At 41.8% G+C, this 27,807-nt stretch overlaps 2 protein-coding genes across 6 annotated transcripts in view; both read left to right on the top strand.

Moving 5' to 3' along the window:
- bicd1a (bicaudal D homolog 1a) overlaps positions 1 to 22,814 on the top strand; it is a 43,450-nt gene extending 20,636 nt beyond the window's left edge. Inside the window, exons 2-10 of one of the 5 annotated variants that reach the window (XM_050074129.1) lie at positions 5,044 to 5,256; positions 9,590 to 9,742; positions 11,149 to 11,646; positions 14,940 to 15,332; positions 15,466 to 16,218; positions 16,339 to 16,490; positions 16,636 to 16,846; positions 18,863 to 18,948; positions 20,609 to 22,814. In XM_050074129.1, the coding sequence (XP_049930086.1) occupies positions 5,044 to 5,256; positions 9,590 to 9,742; positions 11,149 to 11,646; positions 14,940 to 15,332; positions 15,466 to 16,218; positions 16,339 to 16,490; positions 16,636 to 16,846; positions 18,863 to 18,948; positions 20,609 to 20,729 (2,580 nt within the window). In that variant the 3' untranslated portion in view covers positions 20,730 to 22,814. Of the gene's footprint in view, positions 1 to 5,043; positions 5,257 to 9,589; positions 9,743 to 11,148; positions 11,647 to 14,939; positions 15,333 to 15,462; positions 16,219 to 16,338; positions 16,491 to 16,635; positions 16,847 to 18,862; positions 18,949 to 20,608 lie in introns of all 5 variants that reach the window. The other 4 variants (XM_050074128.1, XM_050074131.1, XM_050074130.1 and 1 more) reach the window with 4 other exon arrangements.
- A 1,511-nt stretch (positions 22,815 to 24,325) lies between these two features.
- Positions 24,326 to 27,807, top strand: part of fgd4a (FYVE, RhoGEF and PH domain containing 4a) — a 66,876-nt gene continuing 63,394 nt past the window's right edge. The window contains exon 1 of the mRNA XM_050072819.1: positions 24,326 to 24,553. Within this exon, the coding sequence (XP_049928776.1) occupies positions 24,451 to 24,553 (103 nt within the window). The 5' untranslated portion in view covers positions 24,326 to 24,450. The remainder of the gene's footprint in view (positions 24,554 to 27,807) is intronic.

Raw genomic sequence — 27,807 nt, 5'->3', positions numbered from 1 at the left:
TTGTACTTATAAATATAAATTAATTAGCACAAGTAATTGCTTTGAATTAATCCACATCTATAATGATACAATTTAAATCCTCATTTAATAACAATCTCTTTCTGACTGCACAGTGATTAACATTTAATTAAGAACAGTCAGTGTCACGGTCATTATTAATATATTAGGCAATCCTCTAATTAAAGTCCTCATTAATTAAAACTTAAATACACAAGAGCTCATAAATAGATCTCTAGAAACGGTTGTTATTCTTGCCTGTGTCCATGCTTGCTCTCTGACCTTGAAAATGTAATCAAGTCTAGACCCCTTGCTTTCTTAACATTACTGTCTATAAATAAACTGGCAGGGTAGACCCAGAGCTGGACCCTAATTATGAAAGTTCGGTGGAGATTAATTGCTGATGTAGAAACAATTCACTTTTCTTCTCCCTCCTGGCTGTAAAAATAGACTCCTGGTGTATGTACACACACCCACAGGTCCTCCCCTGACTCCTAATTAGGAGCTGCAACAGACAGGGAAGGATTTCAGGGTTGCACACGCTCCTCCTCTCACACTGGTGCAGTGGTTGGTGTGTTCCCTGTGTCCGCTCCTCGCTCCTTTTTTTCCATGGCCCCAGGGATGAATATCTATAGAGGGGGACTCTATTGTTTGGACTTTATCCACTGAGGCACAGAAGGCAGAGGAGCCTCAAGGTTGAATGCATTAAGGGGTTTTTAGCACAGGCCGCCAATCAGTGACTCCACATTAAAACCATCCTGAGGAAATGGTATTAAACTTTAATCTCCCGCTCTGTTCTTCACATGTTATCTGGCTCGAATAACTGTGTTGTGTTTGCCAATTAGGGCACAGATACAGGCATGCGAATCCATCACTATAATGACACAGCAGTGACAGCCATATTGTTAGTGACGTTCATATAATTAGCCTGAAAAACACAGAGCTGTCAGTGTTGTTTTTAGCCCACCAGAAACTGTAGCGCAACAGCATCAGGATGGCCGTAGCATACTGTGCTCCTTTATGTGTTTGTCTTGAGCCTCAGTCATTAGTGTCACTCGCCGTGGCTTCTTTAAGAGGAGCAGTGGGCAGATGGAGCGAGCGGACTTTCGAGGAGCACGGCTCAGCCCATAAAGGAGGGTTGTTATGAAACCATCTGCCTCTCGTTACGCATCCAGGACCCAGCGATTCTCTGTGGATGAGTTGCCCCTGAATCACTGACTGCACCAGGACAGGACTTCTGTCTGTTTATCAGGCCTAGATACTGAATGAGATGTATCTGTAGAGTATTGAAAGTTGACATAAAGTACTTGTCCAGATTCTTCTTTACTTATTCTTTGATCAGGTATTTCCTGAACTTAGTCATAAGTTAGGGTTATTTTTTATTTAGGCAAAGCTCTTGTACAGCTGATCCTGTTAAAACTATAGACATTTAAGGAAACGGACTACACTGCATATCTGCTTGTTAAATCTAAGGCTACAGTCAGCAGCCAGTTATCTTAGCTTAGCATAAAAGGAAGCTAGCCTGGCTCTGTGCAAAGGCAGAAAAACTGCCCCACTAATTAACACATTATATCTTATTTTTTTAATTTGTACAAAAAAACGCAAGTAAAAACAAGTTGTGGTTTTACAGGAGGTTGTGTATCAGACTGGGCCTATGTCTTTGCCGGGAGCAGTAACTTCCTGAAGTCTCAGCTAATTGCCTGGGAAGCTAATTTCAGCAAGACTTAAGGAAGTCATTCCTTTCAGTCAAAATGTGATCCTGCACATGCACTTCCCTTTTATATTAATTAGATAAGATATAAAGTGTTAATTAGTGGCCTTTAGAAGTGTTGGTGGATTTTGTTACTGTTGGCCAGTCAAACTGTTTCCCCCTGCTGCCCCTGTTTTTATGCTAAGCTAAGCTAACTGCTTGGTTGACTTCTGGTTGAAGCTTCAAGTTTAGCGTACAGACTTGAGAGTGGTATCAATCTTCTCACCTTACTCTAGACAAGAAGATGACTAACAATGTTCTCCCACATGAATAAATGAATGAATAAGTGAATTTTTATTATCGTGTCATGCAAGCAGATAAACCCAGCCCGCAGGGACTTGTCCGGCAGCCATAAATTCAGTGCAAGCCAGGATCAGAGTACAGCAAACATAAATTCAGCATTAAAAGGAGAGAAAATGACACAAAGTAACAAAAGCCAGACCAAGGAAGACCAAGGTTGTGGATCACGCACAACATATTTTTTATGTTCAACTGAAAGAAATAGATAAAAAATAAATACTAGTAGCAAACATTCTTTCCTTCTCTTCCAGGCTTCAGCAACGAAATTTGCAAACTTAAACACATCAGAATTAACCAACCATTCTAGCTTTTGGTCATCTGAGCACCAGAAAATGTCAGGATTTAGACGAGCCATTTCATAGAATATAAGTTCTCAGTCATCATAGTTTGTGCAATATAAAAGAAAATGGGACTTACTTTCTACTTTACCCAAATCACACAGCTCACATTTTCTATTTTCCTCCTGAATATTGTTGAATCGCCTGATTTCAATGGCCAGAGGAAGAATACCAGCTCTCTATATATAAACGGGATGTTACACATGGTTCAGGGCCAAAGTTCTGCTTTATATGCACATGTCCACCTCCTCAAAGATTTAACAAAGCTCCACATGTTTGTTTTAAGACATATAACAATGATGCATTGACATGTTTGGGATATTTTGTAATTTATGCTTATATGAAGGACTCATCATCGAGCATCATTACCAAAAAATTCCAAACAAACAGTCCTTTCTGTTGATCTGGCCCCCAGTCACAGTACAGTAAGTGTAAATGTCCTATCTCTGTGACTTCATGTTACTAGAAGTCCAACAGCGGGACCCTGCGGGTCCAGATTTTTTGCTCACCGCACCGCAGGGCTCAGCTGTTGTCGCGAGGCCTGCTCGGACATCGACAGCCTCCCATCTGACGTGAGAATGCGAGCTCATTCAGTCACACTGTGCTTGGAATTAATCAGCTTTTTTGTTCCTGAGGCCCTCCCTCGTAATCGTTCACTACAATCGCACTGTGCCTCCCCAGAGAGGGAGCGAGGGGGCACGAGGGCGAGTGAACAAGAGAGTGTGAAAGAGAGGACGAAATAAAAGAGAAGCAGTGAGAGAGGGAAAATGAGGGATAATTATAATACGGTATTTTTGCATGAGTGTTTTCTACTATAAAGCAAGTCCTTGAGGGCTGATTTTGTCATTGAAATGTGTATTTACAGCCATTTTCCTGGACTGATTATTACTGGCTTTTATTCATATGCTAACTGTTACGTTTGTGACTGACAGGACAAACAAAAGAGTCGATTGAATTAGAATAAATACGTCAACCAAGGGAATCAGTGCCTTTCTGATAATAAATGGGTCTTTATTTACCTGATTAACAGCGTGTAAATGAACTGTGAGTTTACATTGACACAGACTGGTAAAATTGGTGTATTATTTTTGATTTATTTGTGCTGTTTTACCAGCAGAGTGTTGCTCTGCTGGCTGGTGATGAGTGTTCAAACAGCAGGTCAGATGTGACAGAGGCAGGTGATCAATAAAGCTAATTAGGTGATGTTCAAATCCCTCTGCCGGTAAATCGGTTCATCTCATTCATCCACACCAAAACTACATACCACTTTATTAAGCAGCAACACAGAGGTGTGAATCATAACTCATCATCATCATAGAGGCTAAACATCCATAAGACAACTTCTCCTTTCTGTGCCAGTGGTCTGTATACTTCAAAATCTGCACTAAAATAGATTTCTGGCTGTAATAAATTACCCGTCTGACGAAAGGACCTCAGCACACTCCACGCTGCTTACTTAACCTGTTAGCTCATGAACCAGAAGTAAATAGAAAAATGAAAAATGACCAGCACGGCGGGAAGAAAGGACAGCTGCACACTGGAGCTCATGTCTTCTCCAAATAATAGATGCTTGTATCTTATGAATGATTCATCCCGGGGAGAAACAGAGAAAATGTTGTTATTATGTTGAGGTGGGATTGGGACGAGTCTTTGTGAATTATTAATACTCTAATCCAAAATATATGGCTCCCTCATGATTTAGGCCGCAGTCTTGTTTCAGTTGGGTAACTCTGTCCAGGAACTGCGTCCTGAAGACTGCAATAACTATGCATGCTGCATTGTTTACAGCTTCATGTGGCTATTGTAAACCATAAAATATTTTCCGAGACAGCAGTATTGATCCATTGTCTCTCTGAGGGGCCGCTGTGGGCAACATACCCATTTTTTTCCTGCTGATCTGCTGAGAAGTGAAAGGAGGGTTCATAGTATTTATTGAGCCACAAAGGAAGCTGCTCCATGTGTGTGGAGGGGTGTGGTGTTACAAGTCATGAAAATCTGTCTGCATTTAGGCAACACTGTCTGGAAAATAGTGCAGGATTGCACATTTATACAATATAAATGATGTGTTATTCCCTTAACCTTGCAGGAAGTAACTGTATATGTTGGTCCATGTGGCCCACAGAGCTTTCCTGCATTTGTTGCAGCACTGGTTTGGTACAGTAAGTTGAATATGGTGGGCCTGTTTTGCTGTTGATGCGTGCTTTGATTTTCTCAATCAAGCCCTTGGCTCCTTTATCATGACAAGTCAGCTCTCAGTGCCGCGAAAACCTGTGTCAGGAAAATGGGAACAGTGTGTCTATTGATCAGTGTGAAACATCATCCCACATAGACAGAAAGCAGGTATCCTTGAGGGACAGCCCCTGCAAAGTGTGCTGTCAGTGCTGCCGGTGGTCCAAAGTGCAGCAGGAGTACGCCTAGTGGCCGTAGCCGTGAAAGATGTGCTGGTTTTTCTCTACATGCCCGTGGGTGCAAATCCCTCACATGGATTAGGATGTAGATGTTATATGACAGGATTTGGATCAGTGTCACTTCAATTTTGACTTTGCGAAAGATGGTTGTTGGTTGTTTTATTCCTTTTTTTTTTAAATTTGATTAATATTGCATTGCTTTTGCACTGGCCCTCTTTGTCTGACCATTTCTTCTTTTCTTCCTCTCCAGGCGTTCGGTCAGGCTTACACCAACCAGCGTAAGGTGGCAGAGGATGGGGAGAGCAATGAGGAGACGCTGCTGCAGGAGTCAGCCTCTAAGGAGGCCTACTACGTGGGCCGTCTGTTGGAGCTGCAGACGGAGGTGACGCTGAGCCGTTCTGTGGCGTCCAACGCCCAGGCTGAGAACGAGAGGCTCAATGCACTCGTGCAGGAGCTACGAGAGGTGAGCTTGTCAACAGCTGCAGAGTACACCCTCTGCAGATTTATCAGTTCATACCAGACAAGGAAATATAGAGTAATCGGGCATAGATATATGTGAGAAAACAGCATCGTATTAGCTGTGGAACTCATACATTTAGATATACAGTCATTTCAGTAGTACCATAAAGTTTTCTCATGTGTTTTTCTTATATTTATGCATGCATTAAAATAGTAAAAGTTGTGTAAAATGAGTTGTAGTTGCATTGAGGTGTGGTGGTTGTAGAATTTCAGAAAAAGATCTCCTGTATTTTGAAAGTTTGGTCACTGAATGCATTTTGGATACCAGAATTTTAAAAAGTACTTTTTGAAGAATTTTGGAAAAGGTAACTTGATATTGTGAAAAAAATGCAACAAATAAAGATATTTTATTTTTGCAGTCATTTATCATTGTAATTTCTTGAATTTTAAGCCCTATTTCCCACATTCATGTTATTTCCTGTACTTACATGAGATGATTATGTTTGATAAACACCAAAGGGTGACAGTGTCAGAAAGGGGGTCAAACCTCACACAGAAAAAAGTATGCATGCGTGTACATGGAAAGCACGCGTTTACGCATTCATACATGTCTGCAGCCGCTGTGTCGGGCAGCGCAGGAGTTCGAGCTGGGGTCAGACGCTGCGGCCACGACCCCATTGTGGGGGGCAAATCCGGTGCTAAGCTGGGGAATAAGTGAAATGCCCTGAGCTCGGCACATGTGTAGGGACAGAGTGAGCCAGGCTGCTCTCATCACACAACCGGCAGTACACCCACAGGACGCACACTCTCATTCACCGTGTTCATCAGGGACTGTTGTGAGGTTGTTACACTCAGTGCGTGTCTTTTTGTGAACATGACACGTGTCATATGTCAGGTGAATTAGTCGAGAAATTTCACATTATAGAGTGTGTTGAACAAATCAGTGTTTTCATGAAACCTACCACCTGATGAACATGTTTGTGATGAGTTGGTATTCCTCACATACACACCTGTCTCCTGTTTGCATCACGATCGTGGCTCTTTAATGTGTTCATCAAATGGCTTTTGGCTCCCTTTGAAATCCTCATTTGCATGCGTGATGCCCATTAATGACGAGGATTTGCTTTTTCACAGTGAGAAGCAGGTGTTGCAGCCACGCTGGGGGCTTCATTGGTCACGAGTGGCGTCTGATCAAAAGGTTCCAAACAATCCTTCACGAACACTATTAACATATACATATTCATCAAGAAAAAACGTATGGGAATAGTTTATGTCAGCCAGAGGAAGTTTGCAGTTGTAAGTCAGAACATGTAAGGATTAAGATAATTAAGTGTTTATGAATTCGCAGCATCCCAATCCCTCCCATGCAGAAGACAGTCACTCACAGTACATCTTGGCATCTGCCTAAGCTTAAGAAATACTTAAACCTTCCAAATAAGCCACATCATTATATATTTATGTCAACATTTTCTATTTATCCCCCCATTACTGTAGCAACAGTGGTGGTAACGATGATGAATGGATACTACATGGCTGGACTTCGGCCATATTTGCCATTGTATCATGAATCCAGCTTGTCACAGTCACAGTCTGTTCTGTGAACTTCAGATCAGGGGTGAGTCGCCCAGCTTTGCCCTGTGGCAGGCTCACTGCCAGTTGTTATGTGCCGCACTGTCCCTGACCCCGGCCACTGTAGCCCCGATCAGCTACGCTTCTATAGAGACTCTCTGACTGATAATTGACCTCTAATCCAGTGCACTTCATACCCGGCTCGATGTAATCACTCGCATTGTCATGAATATGTAAGTGGACAAGATGTAGCAAGGGAGGGTCATTACAGTCAATAATAATATGGCATTTCAAATATTGTATGATTTGTTATTTATGGTAATAAGTTTTGCTCTGAAAATGTCATTTGGTTTTCGTTATTTTTTCCTGGATGAGTAGAAAATGTTCTCAGTGCAGTCGCACTGTACTTCTATGTACTTTGCAGCTGAGGCTCCATTAGCTTTAAGAGTATAGGAGCTGCTGTCAGCCACTGTTCAAATCAAAAGATTCACTGCATCATGATGGTCTTTAGTTTCAGTCCAGTTGCCAGTTCTGAAAGCCCCATTGCCATCCACACACACACACACACACACACACACACACACACACACACACACTGGAGCTTCAAAGCAAAGAGGAGACCATATGTGTCTCAGGTCTCTGAGTTTCTTCCCCCCTGTGTGTGAACCCACCCACTCCTGACTCTGTGTATGGGTCAGCACTTCTGCCATATGCACAGAGAGCTGCAGGGAAGCTGCAGGCAGCTCTGCAGTAAGAGAAGTACACACATGCGCACGTATACTGTACGTTGTTCATTATTTTATATTCTCTACTTAATGATACTGTTGTCCAGTAGTAATGACATTGTACTGTACACATTAAGTCATGTCAGTGTTTAAAAAGAGGAGCCTCATACCTGTTCTGGTCTGGTCTGGTCTGGTCTGCCGACTTTTGACCATTCCTAGTCATAAGTGGGCGGAGTAAAAGTGATGCAATAATAATAATAATAATAATAATAATCTGTGTAGTTAATCTTTAGGAAATACAGGAGACAACATAACCTCATACAACAGTTCGTGTATCTTACGAAAACACACATGCAGTGGTTCAAATGAAACAAATTAGCGCCCCATGAATGGCGTTGTCACGTTATGTACTTAGCATTACATATGTTAGGTTTAGGCCAGTAAAGTTACGTAGGAAACATAGTTGGGCATTGTCAGGTTACAAACTAAACGATAAGTTACATACTTAATGCTACGTAAAAGAAACATAGTGATGACTTACCTTATTTTGTTTCACACGGGGCAATGAACACAAGTCTCCTTGGATAAAGTCCTGTGTTTGTTTGACCAATCCACCTTCCCGGCTTTCCTCTTCATGCAGACTTTAGGTCTTTGCTACCTCCTCCTTTACTCTCGCCAGAGAACAGGCCACATGATCGCAACATTCTTGATTACGTAGGTTATATTCCAATTCTGGTGCATTACTTTTCATAAGTATACGTCCACTGTCTACTACTGTAATGCATTTTAAGTAGGGCTGCACCCAAATAATGTCAGTCAAATCAGATTCAGCAGTTTGACACTAATATTCGACGATTTATTTATTTTTTCCATATAAAGTTTGAAGGTTTGAAGAGGGGTTAGCGAGACGTTCAGTGTGACAGTGACCTTCATTCATGTAAACAAGTAAAGGAGTAGTAGTTGACAAGCTAATAGCGCTGACAACGGGTTGGAAATGTACAACATTTATTGCCGATACTAGACATCAAACAAAAGCCAGAAACTATATCGTATTAAGTATCTGTGAGCTGTAAATTCACCACTCCCAAGCAGAAGAAAGAAAACAATGTTTTCTCAGAGCCTTACACTGCCTTACCCCTGCATCATGTCCGCAGCTGTCTGTAGAGAAGCATGACAGTCAAGAGTGCTCACTTTGCAGCTAAATCTGGGGACGAAAATGTCCCCAGAAGCAGTGGTTAAGTGCAGGGTATACGCAGGTATACCCACCTCTTTCTCTGGTAAACCCACCTATCAGCAGAAAAGCTATTGGAATACATAGGAAAGTATACCCACCACCTCCTCGGTAACCTACCCAGAAGTACAACCACCTCATCAACTACCACTACATCACTGCCCAGAAGTACAGATGATCCGAATCTCTGACTTTCAAGGGGCAGCCCTAATTTTAAGTGACCTGGACTAATGGTGAAATTGACTTAAAAGTAACATGGGGATTGCTTTAATTTGCCAGGGTCAGCTCTTTTGAAGCTAACAGAGAGGATATTCATCCATCTCCCTTTTCCTTAGAATAAAAGTTAGTAGTTAGTAGTTGTATATGTGACAGATGATTTTGCTGAGTTCTCCATATATTCCCAGTACTGCCGCCTACTACACCCAGATTTATGACCTTTGTATCTGCTGCATTTCTCTCATCGACACTTTATATGGTCCAGCATATGCTCATGTTTCTATCTGTGCACAGCAGGTGACCTGAAATGATCCTTCTGGGCGTGTGAATGTGCTGACTCATTGCATTTAAGAAAATGAAATTTGTTTAGCAAAAAAAAATATCTCATCATCCTTATGATATCAGAGAGGAGAAGTGCAGTATGTGTCTTAGAGGAGACTGTAAGTATGTATGAGTGATATTACTTTCTGTGAGAGAATCTGTGTCGGTTATGGATTCAGGTTATGAGCTGACTCCCAATCCTCTTCTCCCTCTCTCTTTCTTGTACCCATCTTTTTCACCCACTTTTCTTTTTTCATCCCATTTTCTCTCTCCAGAACAACGAGATGCTGGAGCTGCAGAGGAGCCGGATGAGGGAGGAGATCAAGGAGTACAAGTTCAGAGAGACGCGGCTGCTTCAGGATTACACTGAGCTGGAGGAGGAGAACATCACGCTGCAGAAACTGGTGTCAACGCTCAAGCAGAGTCAGGTCAGTGTGGAGACCTTCATCATATTAGTTACTGTCACTCACACATTAACTCAGTCAGCTAATTTCTCAGCACACCAGGAAGCTTTGCCTCAGACAGATTTGTCATCGCCTCCAGTGATGAGGCACTAAACTCCATCTCAGCTGAAATAAGTGACTCACTCAATTTCCCAGTATCACTTCCAAAACCACCTCCAAGTGTGGTTCTCTTTATGTTTTCAGTATTAGATCCAGGATGCACTGGATCAAACTGTGCTCTCATCCAATTGCTCATCATCCTTCATTTCCCTTTAGGAGCCACAGTATCCCCAGCAGTGTCATACAGTGTCTGTATGGGCGAGTAGATTAAGGTCATAAATCAATGTAGAGTCATTTTTATGATGTAAGACTTAAATATTGCTGATCTTACATTACAGTAAAAGTAAGTTAAAAACAATGTTTTTTTCTGAAATGTAATAAAAATGAGTGCCTTATCTTGCTTCGTAAGCAAATGCAAATTGCAAATGATTTTTTAACAACAAAATCACTCATAACTCAAATACTGTTTTGTCACATTATACATTTCAAGGTTTTGAATCAAAAGCAGTGTGGTGTTTGGTTTTAGTCCATATCACCTGGCTCTAAATAATTATAATAATAATAATGATAATAATTATAACAGAAAACACTTTCAAAAGTCTTAGTAAGACCAAGTCATTGTTTTGCAAGTCAGGTCACAAGTCAACTCACAAGTCAAGGCTAACAAGTCCCAAGCCCTAAACCTTGAGTTTTGAGTCCTAAACAAGTCATAATGTGCTCTTCACCAATTGTAATGCTATTTTAACATCAGAGTAATGAATTATTACATTTACAAAAATTATGAATGGTTTTTAAGGTTTGTATTATCTGTCGAAACAAGTTAGAATAAAAGTTGTGCTGACATTGCACTTTTATGTAGCACGTTTAACCAGTACCACAACAGAATTATTTTATATGGTTTTGTCCTGTTTCTTTATCTTTAACTCGTCTCATGTTGAAAAAATGTCCATAATTCTTTCTTCCCAAATTGGCCTTGGGGGAAGGTATCAATTATTTTTAAGTCAAATGGTTCAAGTCCAAGTTAAGTCACAAGTGTATTGAAGTCGAGTTGCAAGTCTTTTTGATTTTGTCGAGTCGAGTCTAAAGTTGTCCATTTGTGTCGAGTCTGATTTGAGTCCAAGTCACGTGACTTGAGTCCACACTCTGTTAATATGTGCTTTTTTAAAACTCATCTGCTGCTATTTCGTGTTTGCTTGTTTGTTTGTTTGTTTTACTCACACATTTTTTATGCCCCCTCTATTTTGACCTGGGAGCGAATTATGTAATTAAATTCAATGGTCTCCACCCTTTTCTTTCTCCTGTTCTGGCCTGTCCTTTCTGTTGCTCCTCAGGTGGAGTATGAGGGACTAAAACATGAAATTAAAGTACTCGAGGAGGAGACCGTTCTCCTCAACAGTCAGCTGGAGGATGCATTACGTCTGAAGGACATCTCCGAGGGTCAGCTGGAGGAGGCCCTGGACGCCCTCAAGAATGAGCGTGAGCAGAAAAACAACCTAAGAAAGGAACTGGCCCACCACCTCAGCCTGAGCGACAGCGTCTACGGAGCCGGGGCCCATCTGGCACTCACCGTCACTGGTGTTGAAGGCCTCAAGTTCCCTGACGAGACCAACGGAACAAATGGCACCAACGGCACCACCATCCCTGCTGCTAACGGCAACAATGAGGACTGCAACCGCCGCAACGGCCACGTTCACACAGGCACCGGATTGGCTAAGATGAACGGGGAATACCGACCAGGCCGGAAAGGAGAAGGCCTGCACCCCGTGCCCGACCTGTTCAGTGAGCTCAACCTGTCGGAGATGCAGAAGCTCAAACAGCAGCTGCTACAGGTGGGTTGTAAGAAAATATAGCAGGCTTTTATAGCAGTGTCTGTAAATCCCACAATAAATAATATAACCCAAGTAAAATCAGCATTGTTGACTTGCAGCAGCTAGAAAGCACTTATTCTACCTCAGCCCTTTGAATATAATTTTCAAGGTCAGTACTGACAACACTTGAACATCATATTGGTTTTTACTGTCTGGAAGACTTCAGTCGCTTTAAAGCTGATACCAACGCTGACCCCAAGACAATTCACTGCAGTTCACAGCACATTAGAAGATGGCTGTATTGATCCAATTTTCCACAGTACATTTCAGTTTGTAGTGTAGAGACTGTGGCGTCTTATCAATCGACTGGCTGCATTCTGTGTGGGTGTGTGTCTTTGTTCAGTGTTCATTGCTGCACTGTTGAAAGCAGCCATCGTCGCTGTTTGTCACTGGTAACAGTAAGGAAATGACAAGGTGATGACAGTCTGGGAAAGAGAAGGAAAAGCATCATGTAATACTACAGGCTTTACTGAATACAAATTAGGCCACTGAAACAGCATTGAAATCTTATACACAGAATCCATCTACACAAAATGTACATACTTAAACACATGATAATTAAATTATTTTGGCAGTGACAGACCACACACATGTACATTTCAGCTTATATCAATGCCCATATGAAGTGTATATCATGCTCTGTATATACTGTATGCTCTCATGTGTGCTGATATCTTCTACCAAATCATAGCAATGCAAAAAGAGTCCAGCAGTAGAGGCAGTGCATTTGCGTGTACCATAGGGAGCCCTGTCAGGGTGATTAGTGTCCAGTGGGCACAGAGAGCAGATGTAGGGGCAGGACAGAGACAGAAACTGACTATATTCTGCTTTTAGTTTGGAGACAAGGGGACAAAAATAGAGTCCTAACTGAGAAACGAGACCCAAAGAGGGAGGGAAAATGTCATAGAAGTTCTTTGTCTACAGGCGCTGTACACTTCTACACATGTACTTTCATATCACAGTTAGCTCTAACATTGCATTGTGATATGCTACATCTATATAAATAGAAAGTATAAATATGGAGCTTATATAATATAGTGTAGGAACTGTCTTTCTCTCACTTATGCACTGAGTCACCTGAATGCAACACATGCTAATAAGTAGGCACTCCACGCAAGATAAATACATGGTGTGTTCAATGACATATAAATCATATGCAGATTACATTCATGCTAAAATCTAATTAAGTCATTACTGTTCATTTTTGCCCCTAGCTGAGCTCCTCAGGGAAATAAAGAATCAGATCAGTGGCTGCTATATTAGCAGTGTGCCTTTCTCTGTAAACCCAATTACCCAGTAATCAATTTTCTCTTTCAAGTTGATTACCAACGTTGTAAACGCCAGCAGTATCGGGCTTCTACTTGCCAGTTGAATTTTTTAAAATCAATTTAGTCTTTGTCAATATGGGCACTGTTAGAGAGCACACACAATTTCATCTTAGGTGTCACCCAAAGCAGTAATCACCATTGACAGTTTTTAAATGTATCTATTTGCTTTGCCTCATTTGGCGATTGAAGAGTCAGATTAAAGTTTTACCCTTTCAGCACTAGGGGAGCACACCCCTCTTTTTGGATGACTGATCAAGAAGTAATTAAAATATGCACTAAAGTTTGGCTGCCATTATCTGCACTATGGGCGTAACGGTTCACGAAATTCACTGTTCAGGTTTGAAACACAAACAGTACTTTTTCGACACAGCAAAAAAGTGTAAATGCAGGTAAATTTCCTTGATTTTTAACATTTTTGATTTATAAAAACGTCATAATGAATATTCTTTTTTGACCTTGAACAATGATGGAGCTGCATCTGAGTGACCTGTTTTCTTGGGTTTCCTCTCAGCAGCTTTAAACCAAAAACAGTTCTTTATTAAATATAAAATCTAGTATTGTAGTTATAAACAAATACAAACAAAAGAGGCAAGTCTGTTTCTGAAATGCCAGAGAAATTTCCTTGTTTTGTGAATTTTTAAACGTGACATCATAATTTGGGCCTCTGTTTTTTTACAGTGTGGGTGAAATGGGTTTCAGTTACATTTAACATGTTTGTAAAAGCCTACATTTTCCACTACAGAGTAAGGTCTCATATCTGTGTCTATAAATGTAACATTATCAGTTGCTATGGTGATTCCTTTTTCCATGTTTAAGTCAGTTCGGAATGGTTGCCTAAATGCTGCAGGGATAACAGCTTGTAGCTTGTGTTGCTCCTTGTTTTCATCTAGTTCTGCCTATTGACACACAGGGGTGATGTATGGGTAAATGAGAAGTCATGTTTGAAATATTCCCACTGATGTAACCTATTGCAGCAGATGTGACATACCGTTGTTTTTCAAGCCACCATTCCCTCACCATCACCTTCATAATTCAAAGCGAAGCCAAAGTGGCTCCAATTTCCAGACCTGTAGGTTATCAGAGGATCTTCTATTTCTGGTCTGGTAATGGCATTACTAACAGCACTGCAATGAGCTAGCATATCATAGCTGCCTCCAAGTGTGTCTCACTGGAGTAAAATATATTGGTTTGGGGTGAGAGGGGCAGACAGCTCATTGCCTGTTAAGTCATGTGTGCTGCCATGTTGAGCGCAGTGGTACTGAGAACATTATGTGTCCCGCAATGTAAGCTGTATATTTTATTTTCCAAACGTCATAGGATTAGTTCGGTTTGTAATGCATCCCGAACTGAAAGCCTTGTACCGAATGGTTTAATACAAATTTGTGTATTGTTACACCCCTAATCCTTACCAACAGTTTTTAAGTCAAGCAAGCTGTGCAACATGTTATTGCACACATTTATACAGTCAGAAATAGACATGCATTCCTGCTCATAAGACATTTGCTTGTGTTTGTTCACTTGCTGCTTACAAATGGTGGTTGCATGGTACATTGTCTTTATCTTTGTAAGCCCTTTAATATTATGGAGTTGTGCAGGTACTGATTATACATTTGTGTAAGTGAGCCTGAGTCCTGCCTATACTGTAGCCTCAGCAACATCTGAATATTGATGGTGTTTTCATCTTCATTTTATTATGAGAAAATGCTTTAGGAGAAATAACATTTGCCTGTAGAAGGTTGTCAGAATTTTTAAGTCACGCATCAATGCAGTGTATTACATAATAATATATAAATATATAAAGTTATAAAAGTGAAAGGCCTTGGATTTAAAACTTTTTCCCAGTTTTTTTTATATCATTAACACCTATGCAGCTGTATTCTTCCCTCACTGTCTTGACTGCCTCTCGTTTATCCTCCCGTCCTGCAGGTGGAGCGTGAGAAGTCGGTGCTGCTCATGAACCTGCAGGAGTCACAGACCCAGCTGCAGCACACACAGGGCGCCCTGAGCGAGCAGAATGAGCGGGTTCATCGCCTCACGGAGCGCGTCAACGGCATGAAATGTCTGAATGGAGACAAAGAGCTGGATGACCCACAGGAGAGTGAGAAACCCGATGGTGGTTCCTCATCACCACCAGCCAATGGTCACTGTGACCTCGACATCAATGGCTTCGAGGTCCTGGAGTGTAAGTACAAGGTGGCAGTGACAGAGGTGATCGACCTGAAAGCAGAGCTCAAGGTGCTGAAGGAGAAGTACAACCAGGCTGTGGAGGGGCACGGAGAGAGCCACAGTGACGACAGGGTCCAGGCACTGACTGAACAGGTTTGTCATTGTTACATGTATAGTTGTGCGTCATTTGACTTTTGCAACCAAATATCCTTTTGACTGGATGCTAACTCAGTTCTGTTTTGCACCCTGTAATGTTCCAAATGTCCAACTGATTTCTTCCAAGCAGGTAACTCATTTGGAGCGTAGTTATCGTGAAAGCAGGGAGAAGGTGGCGAGTCTGGAGGCAGAGCTTCGAGCAGCCGCGAGCACAGCCACCGAGAGCCAGGGCATGCTGAACACAGCACAAGATGAGCTGGTAACCTTCAGTGAGGAGCTGGCGCAGCTCTACCATCATGTCTGTCTGTGCAACAACGAGACGCCCAACCGTGTCATGCTGGACTACTACCGCCAGAGCCGCGTCACACGCAGTGGCAGCCTGAAAGGCTCGGATGACCACCGGGCTTTGCTCTCCCCCCGCCTGGCACGACGCCTCGCTGCAGCATCAGCAGCCTGCTCCTCCGAACCCCCACGAAGTCCCATGGACTCCCCATCCAAAGATGGCCATCACAATGAGACAACAAACAACACAGTGGACTCCTGCCATAGCAGCCCCACCCGTAACCCCACGGGCTCCCCTAGCATCAGCATCTCACCTTGCCCATCTCCAGTGCCCTCAGAGGCAGGTGGGGACCTGCGGAAGGAGCCCATGAATATCTACAACCTGAACGCCATCATCAGAGACCAGATCAAACACCTCCAGCGGGCTGTGGATCGCTCACTGCAGTTGTCCAGGCAGAGGGCTGCAGCCAGAGAGCTGGCGCCTATGCTTGACAAGGACAAGGAGTTGTGCATGGAGGAGATACTCAAACTAAAATCCCTGCTTAGTACCAAAAGAGAGCAGATAGCCACACTCAGGCTGGTGCTGAAAGCCAATAAACAGGTGAAAGAGGAATTTCCTTTGTAATATCCACGCAAACTTATTTGCCCTTTCTGTGTCAGATGTCATCTGAATCAGGCCGTCATGTTGTAATGATGATATGTTAAATTATCCACATTGCAGACAGCAGAGGTTGCACTGGCAAATTTGAAGAGCAAGTACGAAAATGAAAAGTCGATGGTGACAGAGACCATGATGAAGCTGAGGAATGAGTTGAAGGCGCTTAAAGAAGACGCAGCCACCTTCTCGTCTCTCAGGGCCATGTTTGCCACAAGGTGAGAGGGTAAATCTGAGGCCACGAGGCTGGGGAAGTGAATATTTTGACTTCCCTTGATATATACTTGCTTGTGTCAGAGAAATATCCCACTAAAACTTTGTCTCTTCCCTCTGTAACTTTTCTCTCTCTCTCTCTCTCTGTAGATGTGACGAATATGTTACCCAGCTGGATGAGATGCAGAGGCAGCTGGCGGCGGCAGAGGATGAGAAAAAGACATTGAACTCCCTCCTCCGTATGGCCATCCAACAGAAGCTGGCGTTGACCCAACGGCTGGAGGATCTGGAGTTCGATCACGAGCAGACTCACCGTGGCCGCGGCGCTAAAGTGCCCAAGATTAAAAGCAGCCCGCCCAAAGTAAGTGGCAGAGGCGCTTTCACAGCTCCCTCCAGTCCCACCAGGCTCCACAGCCCCTCCATTATCACCACCCACACCCTGAACACCTCCCTGACCCTCACTAGCCCTCCCTCTGTCGAACTAACCGCCTGTCCGTCCATGTCTGTGTGGACTTCACACGCACTTTCTGAAACAATCCAGACCTCAGCTCCAACTCTTCAACCTAACATCAGTTTCCCTCATTTGTCCCTGGCCACCCAGCCAATCACGGTAGACCCTGAGCTGCTAACCTTAGAGTTCAGACGACTCATTTATTCAAGACATGACATAGGTCGACTGTCTCCATCTTACAGCACCGGTACTCCTACCTCAGTATCACCTCACCTTCGGAGAAGGCGATGATTCATCGTCATCGCCACACCCATCTTTGCACACAGTTCCCCTAATTCCACTGGATTAAGTACAGATACAGAGAGGAGGAAAAACTGGTTTCGCATTTTTGTGGTTTGAACATGCAGCAACACTCAGGAACAGGAGGCCCCTGACAGCTTGCTCCATCCTCAAAGCAGCACTGATCAGCCTTTTTGTTATTGTTAAGGTTGGACTGCATAGAGTTTAATAATGAACGTCTTTATGAATGTGATATCAGGCATCTTTATCTGCATAGCTGCTACCATCAACTGTGACATCATGTATCACTCTTGTAGAATACTGAGAGGTGTTTTAAAGTGAAAACAAAGCAAAAAATGGCTGCAGCCTCTGCTTCAGCATCCAGTGACTCACAGCACCTCCCTGTGGAAAAGTTTGTAGATTACATGTTAGATTTTTTTTTTTTATTATTAATAAAATGTAATTCATCTCATCTCTTCCATAAAACTAATATGTTAACTAACTAATATGTTGTAATTATATGTTGTAAAATGACACTTCCTACAGTTCATCCTTGCATGCCTTTTTTGTTACATCTAAAGTTCTGCCAAAAAGCATTTGACAGGCTGAAAGTGTGTTTAATAGCCTTGTTGCCTACAGTAGTATGGAAACCAGTCAGACCTCCTCTCTGTGCCTCGACCTCCTACTCCATGTGTAGTTTCAAAAAGGAAGCTAAACAATTTCTCCCTCCACTGATGCCCCAATGTCTCGACCAACCTCTCACTGTATTCCCATTTTTCTCCACTAGATGGCAGCATCTGAAAACATTTCTCCTTCCTGTCAAATGCTGTTTGACCGCTCTCTCCTTGTCCCTTATCCTACCTCAGATAATCATATAAGTGAAACAGTTTAAACAAGATGTCATATAAAAAACTTTTAAGTAAGAATGTGGAACATGACTAGGTGTGGACTGTGGAAAAAAACCTGATGAAAATAACAGAGCAGCAGGTGTTGTGGAGTTGAGCAGGATGGGATTGTTCAGCATTAGCCCCGCTGTGTCTGTCCTCCTCTTTCTGTGCTGTACAAATCAATATAAAGTTGGATTTGCAAGTGTGTGTAAATATGTCCATGTCTGTGTGTCTTTGTGTTCTCCACCTCCTGTGCTGATTGTCTAAGTGTGCAGAGACTGGCCCTGTCAGTGTGCTCAGATGAGACTGGTTTCTTTACATCCACACTATGAAATCATACACTGTAATTGACACTGACTTAGGTTATGTATCTTCTTTTTCTTTCTTCCTTTTGCTCATATTTCCTTTCTTGCTCCCTTCTCTCAGGCTTTCCCATTCATTACATACCAAAACACAAATTTCCATGGCAGGAGAGTCACATTTCTCATCCAGGAGAAACAAAATGAGGATGATTATCCCCTCAATTATGTAAATTAATAAATAGCACCATGCTATTGTGTAGCAGCGCCATGAGAACAACTGAACACACACCAGGATCAGACTGGTGCTTAAGTATAAAAATCAGACCTCCCTTAGCAGCAAACCAGTAGTACTCTCACTGTCTCTGACAAGGTCTTCCCCTGTCTTGTCCTCCGTGATTTCTCTGTCCTATTGTCTAACCCAGAGTGTCACCACTCTGTATATCTGTCTAATTTATCAGTTTCTTGTAGATTGTCAGCAGCCTGCTGCCTCAGTACCGTCACTCTCCCCACAACTAAGGCGAGGGAGAACCTCCCTAGCGCGCAGGTAACAAGCTGTAGAACCTGCTAGTAGTAGGCTCATCGACATCTATCTATCTATCTATCTATCTATCTATCTATCTATCTATCTGTCTATCTATCCATCTATCTATCTATCTATCTATCTATCTATCTATCTATCTATCTATCTATCTATCTATCTATCACACGCCATAATAAACATGCTATTCACATTCTCTTAAATGCACATATCTTTTTTTTTTTGGTTGTGCACCTGCATCCAGAGAGGATAAATAGCGCTGCATGCTCTCAGTTTTCACACTTTATTATTAACTAGTTATTAACAGGCCCATGAGTTGCATAAATGATTAACACTGGGGAGTGAAGGAATTGTCATTTTCCATTGCATGTGAAGTTTTGCATGGCAGTATTAAATACATGCTTTTACATAATTGCAATTTTTATTAAAATAAAGATGTACTTTCAAAGTTCAAGACTAACTGTGGATGTGCACTGTAGTTTCCCCTCTTACAGAACGTTTTTTTTTTAATAGCAGCCCCTTCCCATTGAAGGAAAAGATCTGATTAATGATAGAAGTGTCACATAAAGCCATGCCACTTAGCTATTAGCTGTAGTTAGCATCATTAGCTTCACCTGTGTGTTAAAAGTCAAGACATCCATTGCCAGGAATGTTTGAGTTTACCAACAACATTATTTTTGTCAGTGTACTGAAACATTCATACATGGCAACTAGGAGACTGCTGACAGATCTGAGACCATGTTGGGTTTTAGTGTTGTGCTGGTTAGTCTCTCTCAAAACTGTTATGTTTTGTAGATGTTCTCACCAAATACTTTGGTTGAAATACGGCATGAACAGCCTCTTCTTTGTCTCTGGGTGGTTTTAAAGGACTAGTTTGACTTTTTGGGAAAAATGTTTATTGGTTTCTTGCCAAGCAATCGGAAAAAACTGATACCACTCTTGTGTCTGTACACTAAATACGAAGTTGCCAGTCAAAGCCAATTAGCTTAGCATCACACAAATAAAAGCTAGCTATGAGTTAGCATGTTAGCGCTTCTGGTTCCCTCGTCTTGAGTGGGGTTTTAGATAGACTTTCATGTTTTGTTCTACGTCAGTGGAGCTTTTATGTGTCTTAAAATATCAGCTGCTAACAAGTGCTGCTAACAAACCCCAGAGTGTGTTTTCTGCAATGATCCAAAATACAATGGAAAAATCCCATAGGCTTTTTGATGATGGAAGTAGGGCAATGCTAACTTCATCCTTTCAGATCTCTATCCCTTGGCCGGTTGCAATAACTTTCTGGACTCTCTTTCTGGTTGGCAACCTCCCAATGACAACAGACTACAGGGAGATTTTGATACCTTTTGGTGAAGCTGGGCTAGCTGACAATTAGTTAAGCTAATTGGCCGCTTACAACAGCTTTATATTTAGCATTCAGACATTAGAGTGGTGTCAATGTTTTCATCTCAGCCTTTGGTAAGAAAGTGAATAAGTGTATTTTACATACAAAAAGCTGAACTTTTCCTTTCAGAAAACCACAATAGTCTTTTTGCCCTTGTCACATGTTGCATTTTTGTTTGCTGATTTGGTGTAATCTTATTCTTCCAATAACTGTTCCCTCTTCTTACCCCATTGTCTGTTTTACTCAATGTCATTTTTCCTCTCCTGTCTCTCTGCATTCTTTCAGTCCTAAATTTTTGGCAGACCTCCAGGAACACCATGCAGTCCTGTCCAGCGGCAGTACCCTTCTCTCTCCCTGCGACCCTCGTAACTGTCTGGCCCAGCAACCCCAACCCCCCGGCTCCTAACCTCACTGTTCCAGCCCAGGTCCATGCCTCGGTCTGGTAGGAGTCATACAGAGACAGAGACGCTCTGGATGGGGGTTCCCTCAGTTTAACTCCCCCCGCAATCCAGCAGTCCCACCTGGTGCTTACTGGACTCTGTGACCCCCCTAAGCGCTACATGGTCCGGCCCTCGGCAGGCCTCCTGGTTACCTGGGTCGCAGAAGAAGAGCAGGACGCTCTCTTCTTCTCTGGAAGTGACACCCTGTCCTGGAAAGGATTGAACTGAGGCGCAAAATAAGTGACAAATCACGGGAATCTTTTCCCTTATTAAGTATTTATTTATAGTTTATTTACTATTTATTTCCTATTATTGATTTATGACAAGTTTCTGAGATATTTATTACTGGAATGTTTTTTTTCTGTGTTTGTTGGTCAATCTCCAGTATGGAAATCAAGACGTGTTTTACTGCTGTGGTGAAGACTTCAGTGATCAGACAATTTAGCACATTCACTACTGTTCATGGCCAATTTTGTTTTCCTAAACAAAGACAAACCAACCAAAACCAGAGCTACAAAACTTGTTTCTGGTCTAGTGAACAGGTTTAAAACTTGCCTAACCATACTCTACAGCATTTAAAATATTACATTTTGTCAGTATATTAATGAAAACATATGTATGCCACTTTTACATAGGAGTGTTAGAGTACATTGGGGTTGACGTTGCAGACAGACTAATGAAGGTAATCACTTTATTACAAGGAAATCATTTCTTGTGGTGGTGGATTTCAACTACATTTCTAACGTCACTAGTCTTTCTTGGGATGCTTGTGTTTTTTTATACAGATTTTTTTTTTTGCAAATCATGTGCATAAAGACTATTTTATACCTTCTATGATTTGTATTTATTTTTACAGCAGACTCTAGTGACAGGGTTGTGTCTATTATGTAGCTCAGATCTCCTCAGAGACTGGGATAGGCGAGAGACTGAGTGTTTGAGATGAGGACTAGGGCTGTTGGCCTGAGTTTTTTGCCTTTTTTGAATTGCACAGGTTTAAGTGACCATGGAGTGAACTGACCTCCATCTTTTTAACATTAGTTAAGAGCAGAGGATTCCCCAGAGGTGCGCCTCCTCTAGACTTTCTGTCACTGTCATGTCAACATTGTATTCTCCCCGTAAAGTATTCTCTGTCCTCTCTGTGAGCTCTTTAGCTATCGTATGGGTCAAAGCGCCAGACAACTGTCATGACCACCCTTCGTTCCTCCTCCAATGACAATGACAGAAAAGATTTTTAATATCCCAAGCTACACGTGTCTGTCATCCTAACATCTCCATGTTTAGCTGACCCTACATGCTTCCTCCAAACAGTATGCAGTACTGTCCAAGCACAATTATGCATTATAGCAATACAGTGGTGTCGGTAGACTGATCTGATTAAGATTGACTCAATCTTTCAACCATTTCTGTCACCATGAACTAACCAGCAGGCTGACAAGAAAGGCAAGACAGCAAGAGTACAATAGAGATTTTGTCTCTTGTAGAAACACTGTTTGATCACAGAGGAACGGGGCTGAGTCTGACTGAGATGGATGTAATGTGTGACGTTTGTTGCATAATTGAAGTCCCATCTCTCTGTCTTTATACCCTCATTATGTCTTCAATGTTAACGCTCTCCTCAGTGCACTGAATACATATTTTTGCCAGATGGATATGAAACGGATAAACCTAAAACTACATAGCCAGTATAGTGTTGTAACGACAGATAAAAAGCTGTTACATCAGCAGTGAATGAGTGGTTTCTTTCTGTTCTCTGTGCGTGTGTTATTTGTTGGTTTCCGTTAACAGTGTAAAGATTGTTACTTTTGCAACTACAGAGTGATGGAAATGTTTGTGGTCCAAAACCCACACAGGCTCACTGGTGACCTAACTCTCTTGGTTTGTTTGCACAATATAGCAGTGGATGGAGAGAGACTAATCCGATGAAAGAAGAAGAAAAAAAGACATGGTTAAAAAAAGAACAATAGCTGTATGCTACTACAGTGAGTTTAACAGTTTCTCCTCCATTTAAAAACAGTGTTTAATTGGTTTCACAAGTAAATAAAAGACCTGTCCTTGGATTTGTATGTGACTTTGTGTTTGTGTCTGTTTCTCTCAACATCTTAACCAACTAGACAGAAATTATTTTTCTGTATCCACGCATTCACAAACACAGCATGCAAAAGGTTATAGAGAGGTCAATTATAAAGTGACCCTCATAATTATTTTCTCTGCATCACCCTAAGCAGAGCACTTCTGACAGTAAAAGAGAATTACATCTTGTAAAGCATAAAGGACCGAGATTTAAATTAGTAACAAGGACTGTGCTGCAGACAGAGGATGAGAAACAGGAGACATCAGCAGAGATGGTCAGCTTATCTGACAGTAAGAAGGTCATTAGTGGGTTTTGTTACTGAGTGTACGGTACCCCTATTAAATCATAGTCAGATTGGCCTCTTTCTCATCAATGTCTAGGATTAATTGATAGTTGCATTACATATGATTTTGATTGATAATGTTAGGCTATAGTTCTTTACAAGGGTGGTTACCTCACTGACCATGCGTCCACTGGTGAATAATTGCAGCTTTCTATGACAACTGAAAGAAATGAAACTGATCAGAACACAGTTGATGCTCTTTAATGTCCAGTAATATCAAATAACTATGATGTGGTCCCATTTTTTGCTTGCCCATCATGACAACTTATCTGAATATCAAACAACATGAAATAATACATTGCAATATAACTCAGCTTGTCTTGTACAAAACAGAAACTCAATAGTTTAAAATTTATAGAATATTTGAATAGAAAAAACAAAAATTCTGATCAGTTTTTCAATATTTTGACCTATGAAGCTTTTTTTTTTACAATCATAACTTCCCATAAACACGACTTAGTGCCCTAAATTTGGCCAATTACAATGATTATCTCCTTTCCTTATTATTATTTTTTTTTAATTTGTGACCCACTATGATGTAATATATATATTTACTTGGTATTTGATCATTTAGATTTTTTGATTTGTCTTAATTAGTCACTTTTTTGTTGTATTATTTAATCGGTAATTTAACATCTTAAAATAAGTATTTCATAGTTATGGCTTATATTCTGAATATGTCATAAATGAGAATTTATGCTGACTTGAGTCAGTTACAGTCATAGTAATGTATAGAGTTCCACTGGCAGATTATTATTGTTGTTGTTGTTGTTAATCTCTTTTGGATTTATCTCCAGTTAATATATATACAATGTATATATTCTATTGTTATATTATCCTTGGAATTATATTATATTATATTATATTAGGATAACATGATAATATAATAATTTTGAATCAGTCCCAAATTTTCTTTTCATTGTGTGTGTGTGTGTGTGTGTGTGTGTGTGTGTGTCGCGATGGCCAACAGTATGCACATTGTCTGGGTGTAACAATAAGGAGGTCTGCACCATCAGTACGCACTGAGAGGGGTGAAGGGCGGTGCTTGGGAAACACCCCCATCAAGGTGACAGAGGTCTCAGAGAAAAGTGGATGTCGTTTCAACCCACACTTGTGTTTGTTTGATGTTACTTATTGACCTGCGCAGGCGCGCGCGGAGTACAGCCGCGCGGCTGGACGCCCTACTGGGTTCGGCGCAAGGTGTGGACCGCGTTACTCAAACTTGTAATAGTTATTTCCGGTCACTTTGGGTGGGTTTCACTTTTGTGTCTCAATGCTGGAGCGGTCATTGCCTCACAGGAAAATGGAGGGCTTCAGCAGAGTCGCTTTTCGCAGGAAACAACTGAGTCTGGACAGTGAGGAGACAGAACACACAGGTGAGTCTGTAGGGAATGCTGGGGCAGCCTGATCACAACAAAAACAAAAGTATACTCTCCCCAAATTTAGTTGCGTAGAGTGTTCTACACGTTTTGCTCTTGTAAAACTCAGTGCGTCTTAAGATGCCATCTCTCAGCTACTGACTTTTAAAGTCATAACGTCCCTGTATGTCTGGATCCAGTTTGTCCACCTATGGAATCTCCCCTGTGCAGGTCTGAGTGAGAATCTGAAGGATTTCCACAGGTTATAAAGTGTTTAACTGCCTCGCTGGTGACTCAGTGTTATGGCTGTATCAGGTCTTGTATTAGCCATCATGTGTTTTTGTCAGTGTTGTTGGGAAAGCATGGAATGGCCAGACTGTAACACACCTACATTACAGCCCGTGTTTACGCACCACCTCTGAATTAGTGGCTGCTCAGCAGGTATGAAGCTTTCAGGGGCGAGCCCCAGCTTGTTGTGCAACCATCAACATGCTGGAGGGCATGTTTTTCTTCATTCAGAGGATTCCACTCTGTAGGATGTCCTTCAACTATGTCTGCTCAGGATGCAGCTCTAAAGAACATGCAATAAGTTCTTTGACAGGTCCCTGTGCTGTTCAGTGTCTCAGTTTTAAAGCCTGATAGTCTTGGGATCTGTCTCAGCTCAGGCTTCCAGATGTATCTTTCCACTGCTGCAGCCTGGCAGCTGTAACTGAAAGTTTGCCCATGCAGGCTTTAGTCTGATTAAATCGTCTATATTTCCCAGAAAACTGGGATCCAAATACATGTCAGCACTCCTGCAGTATGTGCTGTCTGGGCATGACCCACTGAGCTTTGTTGGGCTTCGTCTTATCTTGCAACCCTGCGGAGTGCTTGTGCTAACATGCAGCTTGGAACACCGTACTGTACCTGCAGCTTGATGTGAACTTTGCTCTGTAGTTGGTTGATAGTGTCACAAGATCAGGCGGGGTGCCTTCAGCTCAGATGGCACAATTGTCTGTCAGCAGTCAGCCGTGGTCACACCTCTCAGGTAATGTCAGGAAGTGAGGTAAATATAAGAACACCCAGATATTATCCACAAGGAATCATTGTGCATTGACAATACTGGAGTCAAGTTTACATTCCATTAATCACCATCTGCCCCCTGTATTGCACAATGCTACCAGCTGGTAATATACTGCACAGTGTACTGAGTGCCTTATGATTTAAACACATCTGCTTTGGCCAGTAGATAATAAGAAAATATGCAGTGCTGAATCCAGAGGCTGTTGGAAAGCTTGTTTGCTGCACAGACTCCATCAGGTTTGTGTTTCCTATCGTAGATGTCCCGTCCTCGCAGCTCCAGAAACCATTTCCTCCTGTCATGCGATTGTTTTTGCTCCCCAGTCTCAACGGCGATGTCACTGTTTTATCACCAAGCCACTGTAAACATATCTCTCGTGCTGTTTTTGTGAGCTAACCTTGACATGAACCTTGGTTGCTTTTAGAAAGCGCTGATTTCCCCCGCCACGGTTAGATAGTCATTTATTCCTCTTGACTTGGTTCAGTACTACTCCTAATGATCCAACATTTTTATTGTGCCTGGCGGAGTCCGCAAGACTTGGATCATGGATATGGTTTCAGTAGTGAGGCAGTATTACACTTAAAATGATCCATCGTGCTCTGTTGTTTAGACTCTGTACGTCTGTTTTAGAAGATTTACTGGAGTGGTATGAAATGGGATTTTTTTGGGCCGTTCTATGCCGAAGAAGATGATTTGTTTTCATGTCTGTTTTGATCCATTCTTCTTGGACAGATGGTTTGGAAGCAGCAAGTCATTAAGTCTGTTGTCCTTTCAGCTCTGTCGTCTTTGAGTGTAAAGTGCAAAACATTATTATCCTGTCAGCTTCCTGTCAGAGTTGGGTTGTGCAAATGTGCAATATCAATCTCAACACTATCTTCGGATACCATCACACACTTCAAACAAGGCTATTCATTCCTGTCTCTCTCGTGTGTTTGCCCATGTATCTTATTTATATGTTTACAGCACAAATAGCTCTGGGGCATGTAGGTTTGAGCTGGTGTTACCGTGAGGACAGCTGTATCACTCCCCAACAATGAGTGTGTTTGTTTTCTGTGTGCTAACATAGGAGCAGTGGGACTGTATGAATCAGATGCTGTGTGGCCTGCTAGCCTACTGCTTCTGGTATTGTTTCGCCGCACTGGTGCCCATTCATCCTGAGCTGAAGCGTCTCACTGTCCTCCGCTGGCTTTAACTCACTGCAGGCAATAGTGGTTCTCCTGTGCAGCTCAGTTAATGATGGCTTAAAAGATGATTTCTTTTCATATGCCGTGCATCGCTGTACCACATCTATATAAACTAACTCATCAATCATGGCTGCGGGCATGGAGAGGCACTGCTTCATGTCTGATTTGTATTTGAGTTCTGACAGGTCAGTTGGAAAGTATTTTTCTTTTTCCCCTTGCTTTGCACTTTTTTAGCAGAGTTACAGTCTTGTAAATAAGGGATGAACAGGACAGAAGGTTCATCTTCGCAGAGTAGAAATTATGCTGAGAGAATAAAGAAGATATTTACTGCATATGTCCAGAAGCAGTAAACTTCTACTGACAGCATATGCCTTGGTAAATTCAGTTCTTATTATCCCATAAACATTTTGTGCTCTTTATCTTTGACAACAAGACCAGAGCTCCCACATTCAAGCATTTCATCTTCCATTTTGTCCGTCTCTCTACATTGGCAACCCCTTCTCTCCATATTGAAGACGCTCGGTCTAAGGACACAGGTGAAGCAATTTTAGATGCATTATGGGCAAGAGAGTTACAAAGGATCAAAACTAGGGGTGGGAATCCTTGGGCACCTCACGATTCGATAACGATTACGATTCAGGGGCTACGATTTGATTATAAAACGATTATTGATGCATCTTTAATTTATGTATATTGATGCACTTTTTCACAACACACATTTCTTTTTGTCTCACTGAATAAGCATTCAACACTTGCAATATTTAAAAACAGTGCATTTGTAATAAGAAAGAGTTGAATTCATTTCCATTATATTTTATTAAACACATAAATGGAAATGCTTGCAAACTGGAAAGTTACAACTTCGTTGTACGGAACCAAAGGTAACAACAGGTATCTTAAATCACAAGATAAAATGCGCAGTTAGAGTAACAAATGATTCGGTGGCGACAGACGTCCACGCATCACATGTAACTGCGTTCCTACCTGCCTGCCTTCAACAGTGAGGCCATGACTGGTTTTTTGGTTTG

This window comes from Epinephelus moara, chromosome 20 (assembly GCF_006386435.1).
Source record: "Epinephelus moara isolate mb chromosome 20, YSFRI_EMoa_1.0, whole genome shotgun sequence".
Classification (NCBI taxonomy): domain Eukaryota; kingdom Metazoa; phylum Chordata; class Actinopteri; order Perciformes; family Serranidae; genus Epinephelus; species Epinephelus moara.
This window is presented reverse-complemented; position numbering and strand designations above follow the sequence as displayed.